Raw genomic sequence first — 23616 nt, forward strand, 5'->3', positions numbered from 1 at the left:
TATGATGATGCTAGCTCCCTACACTTTACAGTTAAAGGTCTCATAATGCAGGGACTCAGGCAACATATGGAAATGACACCAAGCTTGTCCTTTGGGACAACCCATTTCTAATCACTGTGGCTGTGTAGTAGTAAGAATCACATCAATAGAGTTGGGCAGTTCCTACCTGGGATGGATGTGTCAGTAGATGGAAAGTGGTTTCCAACCCGACCCAGTTTTTATTCTCTGATCAGAGCTAGCAGGGATTGTAGAGACTCAAAAGAGCCATTTCTGCTGGTGTAGAGACAGCAGGGTGATGGGAAGAAAAAGGCACAAGGGAGACAAGAGCTGATCCCCAAGTGGTCACAAGTGAAGGGAGAGTGAAGGGCTCAAAGGTTGGCTCTGGGCAGGGTTTGGTGCAGAGGAAGATGGTTTCTTTCTGCTCAAAGAGATTAGTGTCCTGGTGTCCTTTCAAGTCAGGAGCTCATGGCTTTCCTACTGGGCACCACCTCTCATTGGCTATGCAGGTTTATATAAGTTGTATAACATCTCTTTGACTCAGTTTCCTTTCTATGCCATAGGATAAACCATAGGGATGCTATGAAAATAATAGGTTGAATAAACAAAAAGGGAATATGAAAGGATAATTATCATCTTTAGTAGGGAGAAGGGAGGGAGGACTCTAAGACAGAAAGATCATAGGTAAACTTCAAGAAATACCATCTGGTTCAAGACAAAAGCAGCCCTGGAGCAGGACAGCTGGACATATCAGAGGTAGATTTTTTTCTTCTGTTGTAACGAAGCAGGTGTGGGCACCATTGTCTCTTTACTCAAAACAAACAGAAGACCAACAATGGTCAAGTCATCCATGAAGTAGCAGGAAAGAGGCCCACACTTATGTGCACTTTAAACCATTTTTAGGGGACGCAGAACACAAAGTCTGTGCCAAGAGTTCTGATTCTGCGTTGTATATAGAATAATGCCAGAAGAAAAGTCTACGTGCATACAATTCAGATGCAATCTTTAAAACCCTTTCTAACCTGAAGTTTGAACCTGTAGATACAGACCCCCAGGCAGTCTGAGGGTTGACTCTATATGACAGTAAGACAGTATTAGAATCAAAGCAGTGAAGAAAATGCAGCCCGCTGCAGGGCCACAGCGAGAGCTTAGGAGATGACTGTGGCCCATGGAAATGAGTGTACTCTGCAGTTTAGAGCCAGGATGCCCCTGCCTCGGGGTGGGGACAGGCAGAGGAAGGTAGTCTCAGGAGACTTAGAAACAGTGAGGGAGGATTAAAGTGTCACTGGATGGATATAGGTGGGCAGGGGACAAAGGGAGTACTCTACCTGCTGCTCAGAAAGTCAGCGAGTCTAGAGGCCACAAGAGTCTGCTTCAAGGTTCCTCACAGAACTATAAGCAGACTTATCACACAGGCCAGTTACCCTGCACCCAAGTGTTTACCCAACAGACACTGAGTCACCGCACCACAGGGACATTTGTTCAGCCATGTTCCCCGCAGCATTATTCATGATAGCTGAGTTACAGAATCAACCCAGGTGTCTGTTGCCAGAGGGATAGATGCAGATAATGTGGCTTGGATACATGGTGGAATTCTACTCAGCCCCATGGAGAGTAAAGCAAGGAAGGCTGACCACATTAGGCAAATACGTTCTATCTCAGGATAATGATCACTGTTCTTTCTCTTATTTGCCAGCCAGATAGTTTAAGTAGAAAAAATGAAACCAGATCTGTTATGGATGATGTGAAAGGAACACGGCTGTCTAGGAGATCAAATGGGGTAAATGGGAGGGGTGGGAAAAGGGGAAGGTGGGGGTAGGTAGACTAAAACATTGCACGGAAAGGGCTTTGTGTAGCCCAGGTTGAAAAAGTAACGAGAAAGAGAGGTGAGAAAATCGATGCTCAAGGCTGCTAGTCTGTGAGAAGACAGGAGGTGGAGAGCTGCCAGAAAATGGGGCTGGAAGGACAGCCGAGTCCCACTGGGTGGGGCTTGAGAGAGGGAAAAGGACCATGGCAGCAGTGGTAGGTGCTAAGCCTAGGAAACAGGGCTCCCTGTGTTCTCTCCCTGTGACCTCATGCTAAGCATCTGAGGGCGAGTAAGGGTTTCTCCATGGACTACAGAGAAGAGGAGCTCCAGCACTCAGCCTGCCTTTCTAACTCATGTCCCATTTCCAGGCATGTCCAGGCATTCTTTGAAGTCTGCCACTAGTTTGTCCTCTGCTTTGTCTAGCACCATCAGGGACCTCTAAACCTGGCACCCTGCTGTAGCCTCAAAACCTACTCCACTTTCTACTATGTTACCAAACATTAACTCTGGACTTGACTTGGCCTCTTTAAAAGGAGGTATGTATGGCTCCAAGTACTTGGAAGTTCCCATAAGTCCTAGTTATTGGCCCCTCCCTGGATGGAGTCCTTCTGCCATTTACTTCGTGTTCTTCTATTCATGTGCATTTTTTCCCCATGTCCAGTGCCTTGGCAGAATAAAAGTGCACAGGCTCTCAACAGCTCCAACAGAGCCTCTGCCCTCCAGCTTTAACTTCCCTCTGTCGAATCTGCTGCCTGGGAGTCTCTTCAGCTGTTATTTCCACCTAGGCACACATTCAAGCATCTGAGACCCTAGCATCCAAGTCTACCTTGCTTTTGGCCTCCTAGGGTCTCTCAGGAGCTGAGTCCAGAGGACGTTCATTTCTAGAAGGGATAGAGCACTTTGCAGATGTGAGACCAGAGCCTCCTCCTCCTCCTCAACAGGTGCAGGCTCAGCAGTATAGCTGGGCCACTGAAACCCATGGGTTTCCTAATCCATCTGAAAAAGGCTCTCCTGCCATCCTGTCCCAACATCCAGCCACTGGGACCTTTGCCGTCAGAGCCTTGCCTCTGATCCTTGCAAATCACATACTTGATGTGGAAACTTGATGTCAGACCTGATAAAAATCCATGGATTTCTTCTCATGTCAGTGGCAGAAAAGAATGTGGCTCCCCCATTAAAATGGTTCTTTAAGAAATACTTTTAACACTATTTTTAATTATGTGCATGTGCATGGTCATGTGCATGGTCATGACTATGTACATATAAGTTCAGTACCCACAGAGGCCAGAGGCATCATTTTGAGTTGCCTAGCATCAACGCTGTGACCTCTGAGAGAGCACTATGTACTCTTACCTGTTGAACCATCATCTCTCTAGATTTCATCAAAATCATTCTTGAAGAACTATTTCGAGCTGACCTTGTCAATTCTTAACACTCTCTCTCTCTCTCTCTCTCTCTCTCTCTCTCTCTCTCTCTCTCTCTCTCTCTCTCTGAGGAGGACTGAAGGTTACAAAGGGAACTAACTGTTGTTTCTACAGCATTATAAGAAAGCCATTATAGTCATAAAAAGGATTCGTTTAATATAAACCTTACTGAGCTTCCAAAGCCTCTTACATCGCCATGGGCAACCTCTGTGACCCAAAGTCAAGGCAGGGGAAATTCCTAACACTGAAATGGACACAGCAACTCACAAGTTATCCCATTTGTTGCACTAAATTTGAAAATCATGTTGGTATTTGTTACTTAAGAATTGGTTACATACCCCAAAGTTGAAACTGTATGTAAAATAGAGTGTTTTACATTTTTAAAGTATTTATTTTTAAATGTGTGTGTATGTATATGAACACATTGTGTGTGCATGCTCATGTGTATGGGTAAATACTCATGTGTGCAGCCATACAGAAGGGAATGTTAGATCCTCTGGAGCTGGAGTTACAGGCAGTTGTGATCCACACAACATAGGTCCTTTGCAAGAGCAGCGAGCACTTTTCACTGCTGAGTCATTTCTCCATTCCTGCCAAGTTTGTTGTTTTGTTTGTGTTTTTCATAATAGAATACACAGCAGTTTCCCTACAGTAGGAGACTGGAGTCGAAGATGGATAATTAGCATCGTTTCCTAGAACTGATGATCTTTGCACATCTACAGAAGTAAAAACAAAAGCATTGGCTAATCTGTAAAAGGATTAGTCTGTTTACAATTTCTAATGTTTTTGCCAGGTCCCCAGCAAAACAATGTTAACTCATCCTGTTTGGCTAGATACATCAAAGAGAAACCTACCTGACTGCCACATGCACAGGAGTGACATTTCCTTCTTCTCCCAACCATTTCCCATACTCTGGCTGGCCTGTGTGGCTTCCTCCTGAGCTGGATGCTGCCTGTCCAATGAGCTTCCTGCTCCTGACAGCCCACTGTCTCCTAAAGATCAGTGAGGTACCAGGATCTCAGAACATAGCCTCTCCCAGAGAAATGTATCCATATCCTAGCTACAAACAAAGTCTGGAGTTTGTTGATTGGACTGGGGGAAGCTTCCTGATGAATATCCCTCACAGACGTCTGTCTTTGCCTTCCTGGGTGTTGGTGAGCACCTACTGCAAGTCAGGTCGTCGTGGAGAAGAGGATTCGTGTTGGGTCAGCACTGTCTTCAGAAGCTAAGTGGTGGATCCAGTCTTAGAACCCATCACCGTGGGAGTAAGGAAAGAAAATGTATCCATATCCTGCTTCATAGATACAGTTGAATATTTTGTAGCCATAAAGAGAAACAGTCATTTTGTTTGTAGGAAAACAGATAGAAACAGATAACCTTTCTAGGTGTATTAAGTCAGTCCCAAAAAGACAAATATGTGTTTTTCCTCATTTGTGTTCCCTTGATTTTATACAGTCAGGCCATGTGACAGAAGGGAATCTGAGAAGCAGTTCAAAATTATATATATATATATATATATATATATATATATATATATATATTTGTGTGTGTATGTATGTATGTATGTATGTATGTATGTATGTATGTATGTATGAAAGCCTTTATATAGTGGGCTAGGATCAAATAAAAGACTCAGGAGCCACTGTATGATCTCACATGCAGATCTCTGTGTGTTAGGGGCTGGGTGTGTGAGAACAAGTTGTTTTTGTGGAGAAAGTTTCCAAGACACTGCTCAATAAAAACATGAAGATCATATTTTGACATGAAATGGAGACTTAATTCATGTAAAGCTACTGATGGATTGATAACTCATTCATCTAAACCATTTATTCAGTACTATCATGTGCCAAACATTGTTCTAGGGCCTAAGAGGAAGAAGAAAAACCTGCAGGCAACTGTTGCTATGCAGGTGAGAGAGGGCTGGAAGGAAACCAAAAGAAGGAGCCAGAAAAATCTGGTGGTGATTAGGCTACTTTATAGAGAGTATTGGGAGGTGGAGGAAGCTAGCGCGTGTGGAATCCTAATAGGGTAGGACAGGATTTGTAGAGATAATATTTAGGCAAAGAATAGAAAGTTGTGAGGGAGAAGGGGAAAGACCACTCTAGAATATTCTAGAATGTTTCTAGAGCAACCTAAGTTAGCACCAGGATGCTGTTCCTATGTATAAGGAATAGCAAGAATACGGATGATTTCTCCAGGATTAATTTCTAAGGTTCTCCTCCATTGAACCTTAAACAGACAGTAACTAATCAAAAAAAAAAATGTGGCTAAAGGCACTGTCACACACAGGGCATGGCTGGCCCGTACAGATCCCTAACGAGGAGCAGATCTGCTGGAAAGCCCACAGTGCCCTCTCTGAAACCCAAATACCCATCCCCTGCTAGTCTGTGGAAGCAGTGTCATTCACAGTGCTCCAGCACAATTGAACTTCCACATTGCCGCCTGGATGTGTAATGAAGATGATGAGAGGATCAGCCACCCTGCACTCAGTCACACTCAGGGTCACACAACCTCAGGGTCCAGCCACCGACGGGAAGTGGCTCTCTGGCCAGGGTCAGCCCCGGTATGACATGTCTGATCGGTATCTCATGGAGCTCTGGAAAGTCGGGGGCACTTCTGCTCCATTAAGAGATGATCTTGTCAACTCCGAGAGTGTCTCTACTTACTCTGACTTATTTTGGGGGCATGCGGGGGAGTCAAGAAGAGTGTGCTAAATGGTGCCATCTTTGCCACATATTTGCTTTCTGAGGTCAAGTGCATTTAAGTGGTGTGATTATTCACGTGGACGCTTTCACATAAAAATACCCGGGAATTGAGGCTCAGAGCAATGATCTTTCCAATGTTAGGAAGGAGCGCTGTGCTAATGGTAGCAATTCTTTCTTCAGGCAGCTTTGGGATGGATACTGTAGGGATTGTAAATCAATTTCCTGTGGTGCAAGTTTAAGGTCTTCAAACTTTTGCATGAAGGATGATAATTTGGTTCTATGCAATCTCTGTCGTAGTTTCCTTTTTTTAATTTTTTTAAAATTCTTTGGCGATTTCATACACAAACATGATATATTTAGATTGTATTATTCTTGTCACTGGGTTCAGGGGGGAATTTAGCCTCCTTGCTTAAGTTTGACCAGGCTTCAACCAAGGAAGGGAAGGGCTGTTTGTCAACAGCAGATCCGTCAAAGGGGATCCTTGCACTGGACTCCAGTTGAGAGCTGCCAGGTGTAGAGGACCAATAGCAGTTACTGGAATTGATGATGATGATGATGATGATGATGATGATGATGACGACGACGACGACGACGACGACGGTGGTGGTGGTGGTCGTGATGATGATGATGAGATTTGAAAGAGTGGTACCTCACTCAGAGGCATGAGTACTAGGAAGATCCTAATGAAGCTCTCTGCAGATTATGACCCAGGATATGGGAGGGAGCAGGGAGGAAGACTCCTGCGGTGGAGGTCAGAGCTGTGGTGGAAGGGTCTTAGTCATTGCCTCTTGTTTTTCAGCCTTCTTTGCTGAAGGCCAAGCTTTGCCCTGGGCCACTTTTACCTTTCCTGTCTGAATCTCTTAGTCTTTTTAAGCTACGCTAATAAGAAAACACACAGTCAAGTATCTCCTAAGAACCAGGACTTGAATCTGTATAGATATCGATTTCTAGAATCTGAGATGTCAGTGTGAAGGTATCACAAGATTATATTTTGGTGAAAGTGTAGATGTCCCTTGTGTCCTTACATGGTGGAAGGGGCCGGAGAACTCTCTCGGGCCTGGTATAAAGGACTCCTTGTACTCATAATGATACCATCCTCATGGCCTACTCAGCTTCTTATGACCCCACCTCTTACTAAAAGGGTATGGGGATCTGGTGAATTTGGGGGAATATCAGCATTAAGACATTAATACACTTCAGAATCTTTAGTGTGGATTTAACATACATGTATTTTCTCACTACACACCCAAACCACACTATTATATAATTTTGAAGTGTATATTTAGTACATACATACACATAAAGACACACAGATGCACACACAAGAGAGACACAGAGACACACACACATGAACACACAGAGAGATACAGACACACATACATATGAACACATACAGAGACACAGACACATGCACAGACACACACATGTACATACACACAGACACACACACACATATACACATAGGCACACACACACATAAACACACAAAGACACAGACACAGAGACACACAGTGACACAAACACACAAAGAGACACACACAGACACATATGCACATAGACACAGATATATGGACACACACATACACACAGGCACACACACATACACACACATAAACAGAGACACAGACACACACATACATATACACAGGCACACACATAGAGACACACACACATACACACACAGACACATGGACATACACATGCACTGAGGCGCACACACACACACACACATACACACACACACACACACACACACACACACACACCCCACAGAACTCTTCTTTCACACTAGGAACACACACGGTTGAGACTTAAATAGCAAATACTTTCTGGTGTTGAAGGAGTCACAACATTATCTCAGGACACTGGGGTGCATGGAGAAGTGACAAAAAGTCTCAACTGTTATTGTCTTCACGATCCTTGACCTAAGATAGAAAGACTTGACCACTGAGTTTACACAGGGACAAGATAAGTAACTTCACAGGGCAGAAATGTCTCTAACCTGGCTCTTCTAGGAAAAGCACAGAGAATGAGAGTCAAAGTTTGGAAGATTTACCAGAGTGGGGAGGAAGTACACACAGCAAAGGGTCAGGGGTTAGTGGAGCTGGATGGGGGGGGGTCACTGCCTGTACCTTCAAAGTAGTTGACATAGGTGGGTATCCAGGACTAAGCACCTCACAGACATAGCCTCAGCAGATATAAAGTGATGGGTGGCCTTAGGTGCCCAACACTAGGGCACCACAACACTAGAGCATCCAGAGGGTTCCACCCAATGTTCATTGCTTGACAAACTCATTATTTTAGGAAAGCATCAGAAAGGTCTCTCTAAAAACACGCCTTTGGGCATCACTGTAGGAGGTGGCTGTGTGGCTGTGAGGTGGCTTAGAACTGCCACAGTCAGTTCTAAGGAGGGACTGCAGGTCAGCGGTGTGGATGGCACTCCCATCCACGAGTCACACATGGAAAATGACTTTCTGATTCTAGTCATGCAAATTCTACTCCACGACAAAGCCTGTCTTCTAGTCTATTCGCTTTCTTGCTTTATCTGAACATCAAATCATATCCTAAGTGGGCTGCCCAAGCCAGCACCCAGGTAACAGCCAAGAGCCTAGTCAGCCAGGGAAAGGGGAGAGACTCCATTTCTGTCTGCACAGAAACCTAGCAGCTGCCCTGCAGCCCAGCACCCAGAGCTGGTCACCTGGCCTCTTGGCTGCAGGTAGAGATGCTGCCATGGCAACCGAAGCCTGCTCCGGAGGTGAGGAGGAAAGGACACAGCCTGCAGCAACACTGCTCCTAATGGCCACGGGGGAGCAGCTGCAAGAGATGGTGCTGGAGAGTGAGTGATAGGGATGCGAGAGGCAGGAAGGAGCTGAGCATGTAGTCAACAGCTACATTTTGGGATGAACGAGACAGAAAACGTATTCTCCGAATAGCCAGTATACTGCAATTCCAGAAAGTATCCCCACACTTATTTTCTACTTTTTTTTTTCTGAGCAATCAAAGTACTTCCAGAACTCGGAATTTGGATTTCCAGTGGCAGTTAAATATGCATAAGGAGGAAAAGGCACCAGACGTATCATGTCTATTATATAGATGACACAAAGAGGGAGTCTAGGAATTAAAGGTGCAGTACACTGTCACCCATCCTTGAACACAATTTTCAAGATTGGATATCTCCCTATATTGAGAACCAGGCTCTGGCTTACGGCAATACTACCTCGAACACACCCAATCTCATGTGACCTTGGAAGCTAAGCAGGGTCAGACCTAGTCAGTACTTGGATGGGAGAAATGGACACCATACCGTCCACACATTTAAACTTGTTTCCTCAAGAGTTAAGATTGACCACATAACTAAGATGCAGCTGGGCTGGTTCAGAAGTCACACCTCTTAGAATCTAACACGGGAAAGGTAATCTTTAGAAAGTGCCTGATGAGAGATGCCAGGGTGCTCACCGTGGCAGGGCCTACACTAAAGAAAAGTTGAAAGTGACTGTCCAACTGGATGGGATGTGTGAGATATGTGGTAAGAAATGCCACTATGAATCTCCGGAAAGTATTTCAGAGATACAAGCACAGTGTCTATGCATATACAGAGTGGAGGGGACTCAATAATGGCTGGCTGGAAGTTGATGCCCACTTCTAGGTGAGTAACAGTCACTGGAAGATGATAGATGATGTTCTGACCTTGAATCAAACTTATGAGCATTTTTGACTTTGATAGTGGAAAACCAAAAGAAGGTTGTCAGTCAATCCTTTTTCCAAGAAACAAGCCAGACATTGGCTCCTTGCTTCCTACCAAGAGAGGCCTCAAACCTATGCTTTCCTTTGTTCTCCCATGGGACAGGCTCACAGTCAGCATCCAATGGCTACCACCTAGGTTTTCAGTCTTCTACTGGTCAGTTGACTGCATCCAGTGATGCTGGAGTAGACACCTATGTCTCTAAGTACATATGTGTGGATATGTGCACTGGAGAACATGAATGGGTATATGTGCGAGTGGTGAAACAGATCGCAAAAATGACCTAGAAGATTCTGTCAACATGGTCCTACGTCAGTTCTAGGTAATGGGAGAGTACGTCTGTCTCAAAACTTATGTGTATCTTCAAAGTTTTCAACATTTAGTAAGAAATAATTCATCATGGTGGAAGGACAGTCAGCGATGTTATCAATCATTAAGTAACCAAGCCTCTCTGCTTGCCTACAGACACACTCTTGGGGTTTTTGACTTCAGCATTCTTCTCTCTCCCACACTTTAATTCATGGGTTTTGGGAAGATACTTAGTGTCTCCCCATCAACTCGGTTCCAGTGCATCAAAACCAAGGGATTGTACAATGTCACGACCCTTTGATTCCCTCAGCATTGCTGGCTTAATGTTTTCTGTTCGCAGTTCTGTATTAAGAACCTTGACCATCTGGGTATCAAGCATTGACCTCAAACCTGTGCAAGGTGTTATTATGAGCATTTTTGAAGGCCATGGGGCCATGGGAAGCCCACATCAAAGAACTTCACCAGGAGTGGGGAAAGTCACGAGAGTGAATTTCTGTGTGGCAGGCTCTAACCAGTGCTACCTACCTGCCTCATCTGCCGTGATGGTGATCTCGTTGCTGGGCTCACTCTTGCCAATCCGGTTCTTGGCGTACATGCGGATGCTGTAGGTGGAGGAAGGGTGGATATCAATGATGGTGGCCGAGTTCAGCTGAGGGGAAACATCTTTGGTTCTTTGAGCAGAATCCCAGGAGTCTTTTGGGTTTTGTTTTTCAAAAAAGAAGAGATAGAGATGTGAGTTTTTTTCCTCTGCCTTTGAAAGTTCACAACAGGAATAAAATAAAAATAATAAAAATAAAAACAAAGAAAAGAAAGGAAGAAAGAAAAAAATACCCCCAAAGCAAAATCTCAATACAATGTTTCCAGCTTCTTGTCTGAGCTGGTCATCAGAGGGGACATGGGGTCACACACTTATTTCCCATGACAGTGGGTAAAGAGCTGAGGTGAGCTTGGTACAGGGAAGAACCTTGAGCAAACACAGAATATATGTCTGGGGAAGAGCAGGATAGGAGACACAGAGGTGGAAGCTGGTTCTGCAGAAGCCTCAGACATACACAAGAGCCCATTCTACAGTGCACAGTAGAATATATTTCAGACATTGCTCCTCTGTGGGCCCCTAGTTCTAAAAGACACAAACCCAGCAAAACTCTTAGTCATATCTGACCTTTCCTTCCCAAATCAAGTGTGATAAGACTAAGATCATTCCACACAAGCCCATTCAACCTTGGTGCAAATCTGACAAAGCAAGCACCTTGGTCAACCTCAATTCTTAAAACTCATTTTATCCCAAATCTTCTGTGGCAGGAATTCTTTTTTAAACCTCAGCTACTTTGAATGCCAATGCCTGCCTATTGGGAAGAGATATCATGGAATATTAGGTCTTTGGTTAAAGATGAGGAAGTCATCCAAGATCTAGAAGGGTTGAACAGTTGACTGAGGTCAGATAGTCATTAGCAAGTGGTGGTTGTAGGAGAAAAGACACCCTGGGACCATGAGTGGAGAGGTCCTCTCTTGTGACTCACAATACACTTGAGGATTTTTGTAGAAATTTTCTACAAGGGTGGAGGCCACATTACCCATCCAATATGCATGACCAGTGCTCACCCAGTGCCTGGCAGGAGGAAGAACACAGTAAGTGCTTGATAAGTAGGTAAGTCTCCAAAGGGAGAGCCCAGGGACACCGGCATCCTGGGAATGCCAACACCTTTGTCACACTAGTGATGAGCATAAGGGAGCTGCCTTGTGCTGGGGTAAATCAAGATTTGAAGAAATAGAAACACATGATTTCAGACTTGTAAGGCTCTTGCTTCTTGGGGAATCACCATGCATAGCACAAACAGATCGTCACTATCAATGTGCAAAGTAGAGGCACCTTTTGAGTTGGGAAGACTGAGGTAGGCACTGTGACAGGAAGAGAATGTGGCTAAATACTGAATTGTGAGATTGGATAGAGGATGAATGAGGGGAACTTTTATTTCAGTGAAATGATGTCCGATGAGAAGCCTGTCAGAGGGAAAGCTGGACCTCCTGAAGATGCTTTGATGCAGGAAGGAACCGCCAGCATTGCAAGACACAAAGACACGTGGGAGGAAGCAGACACTAGGCTGGCTGAATGCTCTATTGAGATAAGATGAAAGTTTCTGGAAGTGCAAGGACCAATGGAAACAACCACGTTCACTGCAGCCATGTGTATGGGCTGTGGAAGAGGCTGAGAATCTGGGGAGGCAAATGAATGCCTCTTCTTTTTCATCTTCTTCCTCCTCCTCCCTTCTCCTCCCTCCCCTCCCTCCTCCCTCCTCTTGTTCTTCCTCTTCTTCTTTCTCCTCTTTCCTCCCCCTCCTCCTCCCCTCTTCTCCTCCTTCTCCTCCCAACCTCCTAAGCCACATGAGACACCAAGGCAAGGAGGGAATGATTGTATATAATACCGAGGACTCAGCAGCCACTAGCTATAGGTTCCTTTGACCCAGTCTAAGTCCCTATAGGTAACTATCTGCAAAACAACCTTCTAGTATGACTCAAAGACTAGCTCCCCACCCTATTCAGAATTCATGCTTTACCTATTGGAAAAAGTATCTCTCCAGACAGTGAGCCAGGAGAAGAGTAAGATGTTTCCACATAAATTCTATTGGTTGCTCATGTAGCTGCCCCCAAACACTCCCTGCTCAGGTTTGTACCTCCGCACTTAGGTTTGCAGCTACACTTTGCAGTCTGTGTGCTCCAAGGATGTCGATCTGGACTATGCTACAATCTTCCTAGCTATATTTGCATTTTGAATTGTAATTCCACTCTTCTTTCAGGGCTCTGGGTTGGGCACCTGATAAATAAACACAGGTCTTTGTTCCAGTGATTACTGAGTCTGTGGGAACACTGGGACCCAAAGGTCTGATGGTTTCTGTGCTTTCAAGCTTGTTGATCTCAGTCCCAGGGTTTCTGTGCCCATGGGTCTTTGTAGTAAAACACTTCACCATCTGAGCCATTCTAATAGTTTAGAACAACTGTCTCATTTGGTTGAACAGGATACCCAGATAAACCAAGGATTTGACTTTCAGTGTGAGGGTCTAGGGACAATATTATAACAGTGGAAGTAGCTTAAAGAGATACGGCTAAAGGTCAATGATCATAATGAGTATGAGTATCTGAAACCCCTGGAGATGGAAGAATTGTAAAAGGCTTTAAAATGGGGAGACAGATGAAAGGAAGACTAGGGTGAAGACATTGGCACTGGGACACTGAAAAACATCTCTCTGTGATGATAGTCTCAGAAGAACTATCTGGGATGAAGCTTCAGAAGGAGGAGACTTGGAGACAGCAACTATCTACCTGTGGTAAACTTCCAAAACACTTGAGGAGAGGTGCGCAATGAGGTTTCTTAGATGGTGACATTTCTTGGGCCAGGCTGTAGCAAGCTCTATTATTTAAGCTCATGGAGCTGATGCCAAACAGGGTTGCTAGGTGCTGACCAAGGTGCTGAAGTTCCCCATACTCTGGGAGGTGGAAGGAGAGGAAAGAGGCCAGGGGAACAGGCCTAGGAGAGAAAAGGGCTTCAGCACCCAAAAAGGAGAGATGGGATCAGATGTAATAACCACAGTCCAGTGAGTGGGGAGGCACCACATGAGCAGAAGTTGGGAGACTGTTACAGAGACCAGAGTGTCCATGTAGAGACATAGTTTCCCCAAGAACCAAAAGAAAGGGACAGTCAGCACACCAGGGAGCTCCTGGCAATAGAGAAGATGCATAGAGTGGGGAGACACCTACCCTCCTATGCTTACTTCCTACCATTTGATATCATGGTTTTGTTCTGGGTGTTTCCAGACTGGTGGTCACAGAGGCAGATGTGGATATGGACTCTTTAAAATCACTATTATTTTGGTAAACAGAAAACCAAGGACACTCATCTGTCTTCAAGTGATGGAAGGAGGATCATTTGGCTAAGAGATGGAGGATGGGTTGAAGAAGCCCTGTGTGGGTGAACGGCAGATTTGATAAGTTCATGTTTCCTGGACTTGATCCAGCCTTGACTAATACACTGGCAAGAAAGCTCTTTGCTAAGAATATGAAGGGTTTTTCCTACACTGGTGGGATGTAGCTTTTGTAGAAAACATATGAAACATAGATGAAAGTTCCTTTGCAAGATGATAGCACTGCTCCAAAGGATGGAGCCATGGTTCTGTGAACATTTACCATGAGTCTAGCATGTGTACCAGGAATCCTGGAGTGCAGAGAGACACTGTGAAGGACTGGTCAGAGACATGTCACAAGGGCACCCCAAGGGGACAGATGCTCAGTGGACAGTAGAGATTAACTAGTTAGGAGTCCAGTGAGAGTTAGAGGATTATGGATAGAGAAGGGAGATGGATGGTCAGGGAAGGCTTCTTGGAAGAGGTGCATTCTGAAGGATAGGTTTCCTATGAATTTAGCTTAGATTATGGCAATGAGATTTGCACACTCAGAAGTTACTGAGGAAAGACATAACGTATGAGGATGCTGACAGCCATGTGGATTACAGAACTGAGTTCAGCCTCTACCTACAAAGAGAGCAGCTTCCCCCTGTCTGCTTCCAGGACTTTCTACTCTAAGGCTGAAGTTTAAACACAAGGAATGTTTCTTCCACACTCTATGTGCACTGAGCAATGTACCAAGTGCTGGGGACCCGAAGAAAGAAGAAATCCAGAGCCTGACTCTGAGAAATTTCCATGACACTTGAGGAGGGGTATGCAGTGAGGTTTCTTAGATGGTGATGTTCCCATCAAGACAAGCCTTTGGGGACCTGGATCTTGTAACCATTTTCATGCATGTTTAAGCAGCACAAAAGGGTGCCCTAGTCAGCAGTGGGCTGTGTGTCAGGCAATGAGTGAATCATTTTAGGTGTACTTTTGTCTTAAAGATTCATTAAATATCAGCTTAACATCCACTGCCCATCAGGTATCAGAACAATGGGCAGTGTGGGAATAGACCTAGTAGGCAGGGGGAGCCCGACCAGCTTCCAGGCTAGTGGAGTGACATGCACGGATGGCTATGGCATTTAATACACACAGAGATGAGCATGAGGTGATATGTTCCAGGGAAAGCCATGATAAGGGAGCATTGAGGAGGAGTAGAGGCTCCATGGCCCAGGGGAGTTAAGTCTTCCTGCCAGAGGCAACCCTGGTTTCTGCTATGGTCTTCTCTTTAACAGATGAAGTTAGCAGAAGGGAGACAGATAGAGAAATAGCAAGGTGAAGCTCAGGCCAGCAGAGGGCCAACATGAGCCAGATCCTAATGCTCCCTGATGTTGTTTTGGGTGGGTACCAACAGTTGGCAGGGGGACCCTTTCTGAAGGTAGCAGACACCTGGTCTGTCCCTCAGTGGGAGGTTGTGGTATGTCCCAGACTCAGGAATACAGGCAACAGGTGACCAGCCCCTGGGAAGGAGGGGCCCTCCCTGCTACCTGGATCCTGCTGAATGACTCCATGCCTGCCTACATCTCTGCTGGCTCTGGTCACTGCCACCTGGCAAGTCGCTGTCTTGTTTGGCCGTTTCATGCATGCAGCACTCCAATCTGCAACTATAAGGGCAGCTAGCTGGACTACCCCCATGTTCTTATGTGTGCCCCAAACAGGCTATCCTACACCTGATCTGTATCCATTGGTCTACGCTTGACACCTGCTGTGAGTCTTTTTTTTTTCTTTCTGCTGTGAGTCTCCAAATTCTGCTTTTCCTAATTCCTCATTCCAGTTAATCCTGATTCTATCATGGCATGCTGCTAGTGAGACATCTCGCCCTCTGCAACTGCTTTTTTCCTAGCTGTCTTGAGTTTGATTTGTTGCTACAGCTCAGCTCAAAAGAGACCAAATCAGTTCCGACAGGGCAATCTGAAGCGGAGCATGGGCTTCAGGAAAGGCATTGCTGTGCCTCTGAGAATCATATTAACCCTTCCCATGCAGGCAGTTCCCTGCTTCTTATCTTCTATAAGACAGTATGATTCTGATTAGAGGCTGCAGTGTGTTCCCCTCTAATCCAGGGAGACTATAAAACCCCAAGGGGGCTTTAGTGGCCTTGGAAAAAGAAGAGAGAGAATGCCTGTCATGGTGCAGGTATCTGGGTCAACTTTACATGTGTCGGCTGTGGACTGACTGAGTGCTCTGAGACCTAGCTCTAGCGTTAGCCCCGCTACGACAGAGCCTGTCATAGAGGCAATGTCACATGCAGGGGGATTAGTTGTCCTCATTTTGCATACACTTGCTATATGTCACTTCTGGCAGACACTAGCATTGCTGGAGCTGGGGCTCTGGATGGGAGACCCAGCCTTGGACTCTAAGGCAGTCACCTGTCTGAAGGAGTGGACAGGAAAGGAGGCTGTTGGCTGGGAAGGGGTGTAGCGGAAGCCTATCTATGTTGGTACCCATGGGCATGCCTGAGGTGGTAGGGATTCCTACGAAGACCAGTGAGGCAAGACTGGGGTCCAGTCAGGTTACTAAGAAAGGGTAAACCTGGGCATAGAAGGAAGCCTGGACACCACACTCATGCAAGGGATGGATCAGATGGAAATGACATCCTGAGATCCGAGAATATGTGAAGGAGGGGCTGTGGACACACAATGAAGAAACAAAGGAAGGCAGGAGGGTGAATGAGGTGGAGGTAAAGCAGAGGGGGAGTGAAAGGCTTACCTGATTTATTTTTGCACTCAATGTCGTAGCCTGTGATGGGGCTGTTGCCATCAAACCCCATGGTCCACCTGAGCGTGATTGTACGGGCTTTGACATCTTTGATCTCAATCTCGGGGGGGTCTGGGGGTTCTGTGCCATCAACAGAAAGATTAGAGTTAGTTCAAATCAAGCCTGGGAGTAAACACTAGTGGTAGACCTGGCTGCAGCTTATGCTTCTGTGGGCATTAGGTATTGGCAGGTGCTGGCTGGTTGGAAGCATTTGTTGTTTTTTATTTTATTTTATTTTTCTGATTAGATAGAAGGCATTGCCCCACTTCTCCAAGAGATTATATTTGTAACCTGGGTGGCACTGGGCCAGACCTGCAGGGCATAAATGCCACTGCTCAGACTCACGGAACATTCATCTCCAGATGCTGGACTGCCGTTTCATTCTCCCGGTACACAAGCACCCAAGAAGGAGCAGCAAGCACTGGACGAGCTTGCCTACTTTCAGCCTGAGGTCTGGTCTCTCACCGGCCCTGGTCCCCACATGGGCTTTGCTCCCCATGTTTCAGGGCTTTACTCTGATGTGGTTGTAGCCTCTGATAAAGTCCAGATTTATCCCAATTTCCTTCATAGCCAAGATTTCCTGAGAGATCAAGCTGTTCCCAGCTGACTGGGGCTGCAATGCTGCCAGATATCAGTGCACCCTGTCCCTAAATGGCCACGCACTTCCTTCTGTCATGCCTGCCCTACCTTGCACCGTGAGCTGAATTATTCCGCGGTCCTCCCCATATGAATTGATAGCATGGCAGGAGAAGAAGCCGGAATCTTCTCTCACTGTTGGCAAAATCTGCAACCAAAGCAGAAAAGTGCTCACTTTAGTTATAGCTTAAGCTGGAGATCAGCAGGCACGGCTTCTGGTGGGACAATAACTCTTCACCCTTCCTTCCATCCCCAGCATTCAGCCATTACTACTTACAAATATGGATACACACATGCCACAGACAGAGACACACATAAATATTCCCACTTATACATGGACACACACAGATATATATGGATACATAGACACAGAGAGAGACAGACACATCCATATTCACACAGACTAATTTGCTACACACAAACACATACAGAGACACAACACATTTATGGACACAGGCACATTCATACACACATAAACATTCCTAGTCGCATATAACACACATGGAGACACTCCTACACATTGTTTCCCATTCACACCCATGGATACACCCAGAGAGACATACAAAGACACACATACATTCACATTCATGGAGTCACTCAGACACAAACCTCTGCACATGTATGTATACATTCCTATGTGTGTACATACAAACTCACACACCAATGCCCACACTCACAGACTCAACCTTACATATGTATTCACACACAAACATACTGATAGAAACGTGCTCACCCACAGACCAACACATGTTGATATGCACTGGCACACAAATGCACACACATATCTAAACCCTCTGAAAGCAAACTATTTCCATGTAATTGTAAGCGTGCGAATGGAGTGATCTGTCTCACTGGACTGAACATGTAATTCACATGAGCTGCTGTCGGTGGGCCCATATATATTCCATATACTTCCCTCTTTCTCCAAGTGGTGTGATTTTAAAGAACTATGCATAAGGAACATCTATGAGTGCATTGGCCCTTTGAACCTACCTCTCTGTTTCCACAGATGAAGCACTACTTTTTATGAACACACCATTTCTTGTCAGAATTTCCTCAACAGACAGTGCAGCTCTGCACACTGGGTTTGCTATTTTGAGCACCACAGAGTGGGTTCAAGTATGTGAGGAATACATTGTGTGCAAAATCTATGGTGTCCACAGAAATTGTTACATCATTCTCACATCTGCTGTCTACGGAAGGTAAGGCATGACTGTACAGCCAGCATCCTTGGGACCACACTAGTACTCTATATCATAGGGCTTCAGAATTGTGTGCCGGAGACAGAGCCCACTGTGCATTCCAAATACAGAGCTTCAAGCTTCCCCTTTGTCTGCACCAGCCCTCCATATTACAAAAGCATTGCTCAGACAATCACCCACAGTGCTGGAGAAAGACTAGACATGCTTCCTCCAGGTGCTTGTGATTCTAGATTAACGACAGGATATTCTCTATGTTGGATTTCTCCAAATAAGCAATTTTTTTAAAAAAAAAAACTTACTTCATTCCCAGTTACATATATATGTGTGGGGCATGTGTGCATGTGTATATGAGCCCATGGAGACCAGAAGAAGGCATCAGATCCCCTAGGGCTGGAGTTACAGATGGTTGTGAGCCACCCAATATGGGTGCTAGGAACTGAATCCAGGTCTTCTGGAAAAGCAGTATGTGCTCTTAACTGCTGAGTTATCTCCCTAGTTCTTGAAAAGTATTTTTATTAGGGTATTCTTTTTGTCTCTAAGCTCTTGCTATTGTTTGTTTGTTTGTTTTGTAGGAGGTTGAGCATACTCTCACCCCCTCTGAGGACAACTGTCATGAGAGACTTCTCTCCATGCTTAATCATTTCTCTGTGGAAGGTGACTGTAAGTAACTACTTGTGAAGGTCATTCAGTGACTTTGTCCATGCAGAGGGATAAGTGTCAGGAGGAAATCTAGCAAGACATTCACCAAGTCGTCACTGCCATGTGTACAGCCCTGTGGGAGGCCTGACTAATTGTCCCAGGACACCCTGCCCCATTCTGCCACAGGTGGCAGTTTTACCTGCAGAGTAGAAATCACTTCCTCTCCCACCTCCTTGGTGGACACCAGGTAACGGGCCATTTCAGGGTTAATGATCCTGTCCTCTTTCTCCCAGCGGACAATGATGGGCTTCTCCCCGTGTGCTGTGCAGCTCATCTCCTTCCTTTGACCCTGAGTGGCCAGGGTGGTGTTGGGATAAGAGGTTATCATGGCAGGAACTGGAAACCAAAAAAGACAGGCCTTGCTCAGTAAAACTGCACTCATGACTCTCCCACCATCACATTCAGCTAAAAGAGACACTTCTTGGAGAAAAAAACTTGTTCAAGAGTCTGTTGAGGAGGAGTGACAGAAAGGACACTGGTGGAGAAACAAGCTTGACTCCCAGGGCCCAGGGCAGAACGTGCCTTGCAGGTTCATTTTCCAGGGGCTGCAATTTCATTCCAGGCCAGTTGGGACCAGATGTGATCTAGGGGGTGTCCATGTCACCAGAGCACACAGGCAAATGAAGGTTCTTAAGGGAGGAGGTGGGGGTTGGGCGCCTGGACACACAGTGGGGGTGGGGGCTGGGGGACAGATTGACATTATCTTTATCAGTCCTGGCAACTAATTACTTCTCACAATCTTCATGATTCACACTTCTGACTATCTTTGCAGATTTGTATTAAAACTTTCCCCAGAGACCTTAAACCTATCTCCTTCCATGACTTACAACAGAAGCTCATCCTCAAATTACTGAAAGAAAAAAGGAAGCAACCTTTACTCATTTCCGTTCTTTTACTAAAACTTAATCTGTAGGTTTCTGTCCTTAGAGAACACTCCACTCTCAACTATGCAAACAACCTGGCATTCTGATAGCCTATTTTAAAATGAACCTTCCTAAATTCACTCCAAAGTTACAAGAAAACTGGAGGGGAACATGGGTCAAAACCGAAATGGATCCTGGAGAGCTGTAAGGGATACATAATGACGCTTCAGTTATCTGGGGGCTTTGCCATGGTGCCGGTGATTATCTGAGAGGCAGATAATTCCTTATACAGAGTTAGACATCCTTACCCAGGTGCCTCAAAGCCTTAGACCAAATGAGAAACAAAAAGTCAAATAAGACTGCCAAATGGCAGAGTATACAAACAGCCCTGGCTTGTGCTATAGGCAGAGAAAAGACACCTCTTCCTCTGATAACCTGTCACTCTTCCAGTCTGACTCAATTTGCAGGAACCTCATGCTGGACAGTTAACATGCAATGACCTTCTTTTGGTAGCAGGCTTGAGGAATTCAGCAAAAAGCAAATAGGAGTACACCTTGGAAGGATGTGACCTACCTCCTGCTCTGCTGCCATTCTGTCAGATAAAGGGTGTCATGAGCTCTCACACTATAAGTACAAAGCAACCTGTATGAATGAGAGTCAGCCTCCCACTGATTCAAGATAACAGAAAGATTAGATGCAGATTCTGAAATATCTAGGCAATACATACATACATACATACACACATACACATACATATATATACACATGCATACATACAGATATACATATATTATATACAACATATAAATACATAAGTAATATACAACCTGAAAGGAATTTTATGGAGTTGAATGATCCTATATATATACATACAAGCATACATACACACATACATACATACACACACCACATACATAATACACCGAATACATACATAAATACATACACACATACATACACATATACACATACATACATACATACACATACATACACACATACATACACATATACACATATACACATACATACATACATACATATACACACATACATACACATATACACATACATACATACACATACATACACACATACATACACATATACACATATACACATACATACACATATACACATACATACATGCATACACATACACATATATACATACATAATACACACCACATATATACATACACACACATATACATAGATACACATGCTACATATATACAGACACACACCACATGCATACATACACATATACACACATACATATACATATGCCACATAAATACATGCATACATACACACATATAAGCATATATACATACACACATACACAAATATATATACACACACCACATACATACATACATGCATACACATACATACACACATATATATACACACACATATATACATACATAAAACACACATACATACACACACCATACATACATATGCCACATACATACATACTACATATATACATGCATGTACATACATACACACATACATATACACACATGCACACATACATACACACATGCACACATACATATACACATGCCACATGCATACACACATACACACATACACAAACATACATACACACACCACATACATACATATACATACATACATACATACATACATACATAATGCATACACATAGCACATACACACATACACACACACATACACATACATACATATACACACATACACATACGCATACATAGAGGCATATTTTAAAACACGGGAATAGGATGCAATGTTTCCAAAGGCCAAGTTCACAATTAACCTGCATGTTATCCCCATTTCTTCAATCCCAGAGAGGAAGACCCCCCCTTTATTTCTAAGTTCAAAGTTTGAACTTGTGTTCTTCCAAGATTCATGAGCTCCTGGACTTTAATCATTCAGCTTTGGGGCCTCTCAGATGGCATTAGTGAAGACAAGGGTCTGCTGAGGTACAGCCTGTTCTTGTGTTCCCATCCACACAGGCCATAACCTGAACTTTCTTTGGGGCATGCATTTGTGGGAAGGTTGCTTGCCTCTACTCAATAAGTATGTTTAAGTTACCCAATGCTCACATGTGCTGTGCATATACAATGCTAATTACATGTACAGATATACACATATTGTATACAACATATAAATACGTATATAATATACAACTGAAAGGAATTTTATGGAGTTGAATGATCCTATACCAGATCCATTTTTAACTAGCATTTACATTGTTCTAGAAAGAATCCTTCTGACTAACTCCAGTAACTTCTCTTTGTCTACTCCAAGGTCTAGCGAATCACTGACTTCTATTTTACTTTAAAAATTTATTAGCTTTTATATATTTATTTTGTGTGCTACCTCGTGTGTGTGTGTGTGTGTGTGTGTGTGTGTGCGCGCTAATGTGTGTGTAGGTGATAAATAATTTGTGAGAGTTGAATTCTTTCTACTATGTGGGTCATTGGGATTGAACTGAGGTGATGGTGCTTAGCCATAAATACCCCTATCCACCGAGCTACTGGGCCAACTTATTGGCAACAAATTCCACTCTTAGGGTCTTTTCTGGATACTTCTTATAAGTGGGACCATAGTATCCATTCTCATTCTAGCCTTCCAGGTTCTTTAAACATAATGGACTCCTCTTTGCAGTTTTGGGGATTTTTTTTCTTTTATTGCCTAACATGACTCCCTTGCATAGCTCTTCCACACTTTATGGTCTTACATGTCTCAAAGCCATGGACAAAATTGCCCACTATATAATATCTGTACAAATTGGGTGGGGAAGGGCATGAAAAATGGAGGGTTTCAGTGAGGAATTGTCCAAGGTTTTTTCCAGTGTCAGCAGGGTTCAATATGAGTTTCAGGCTCCTCCTTTGCGTACCCATGCTTCCTCTCTCTCCCCCCTCCTCCTCTCCCTCCCCCCTTTCTCAGTGTGTGTGTGTGTGTGTGTGTGTGTGTGTGTGTGCATCTGTCTGTCTGTCTGCCTGCCTGCCTGTTTGTCTGTCTTGGCACATGCATGGAGGACAGAGGAATACTGGCAAGAGTTGGCTTTCTCTTTCACTTCTGTAGATCCCAGGAATCAAATTCAGATCCTTGACATGCCGAGCCATCTTTTAGACCTCTGCATTTTCCTTTCTTAGGCTGTAACAAGCTTGAGCACACACTGTATGGGAGAAGTGTCTCAACAAACCATGCAGAATGGGGTTTTCGACCCTCCGATACTATTCTGCTAGAGATGCTCTTCATTCTCAGTCATATTTCTCTTTTGGGTGAGGGTCCCATTATTAAGAATGGCTTTTGTTTCTGGCAATGAAGCCAGCATTTAGTCAGAAACACTCAGCTAGCCTATGTTTTCCTATCCTGCTTAGGATGGTCAAAGGGACCCACTTGTTTTAATGAGCCATCACTGTGGCTTCTTCTCAGTGCCGATGTCTGAAGGCATGGTGACCTTTTCACTTGTCACACTCCTGGGCACCGAGAGATGACAGCATGTCAGTACGGCTCCGCTCTCTGCCATGATTCCTG

The 23616-nt window shown here is 44.5% G+C and overlaps 1 protein-coding gene across 7 annotated transcripts in view; it reads right to left on the reverse strand.

The window, feature by feature from the left end:
- The window catches only part of Dscam (DS cell adhesion molecule), a 578367-nt gene that overhangs the window by 113694 nt on the left and 441057 nt on the right, over nt 1-23616 (reverse strand). For 5 of the 7 annotated variants that reach the window (XM_087575369.1, XM_087575370.1, XM_087575372.1 and 2 more), the window contains 4 exon segments: nt 19353-19549; nt 17364-17460; nt 16629-16757; nt 10510-10677 (listed from right to left, as the gene is read on the reverse strand). In XM_087575369.1, coding sequence (XP_087431495.1) covers nt 10510-10677; nt 16629-16757; nt 17364-17460; nt 19353-19549 — 591 coding nt within the window. 7 annotated transcript variants of the gene reach the window in all.

The sequence above is a fragment of the Rattus norvegicus genome, chromosome 11, assembly GCF_021556685.1.
Source record: "Rattus norvegicus strain SHRSP/BbbUtx chromosome 11, alternate assembly SHRSP_T2T, whole genome shotgun sequence".
NCBI classification, from domain to species: domain Eukaryota; kingdom Metazoa; phylum Chordata; class Mammalia; order Rodentia; family Muridae; genus Rattus; species Rattus norvegicus.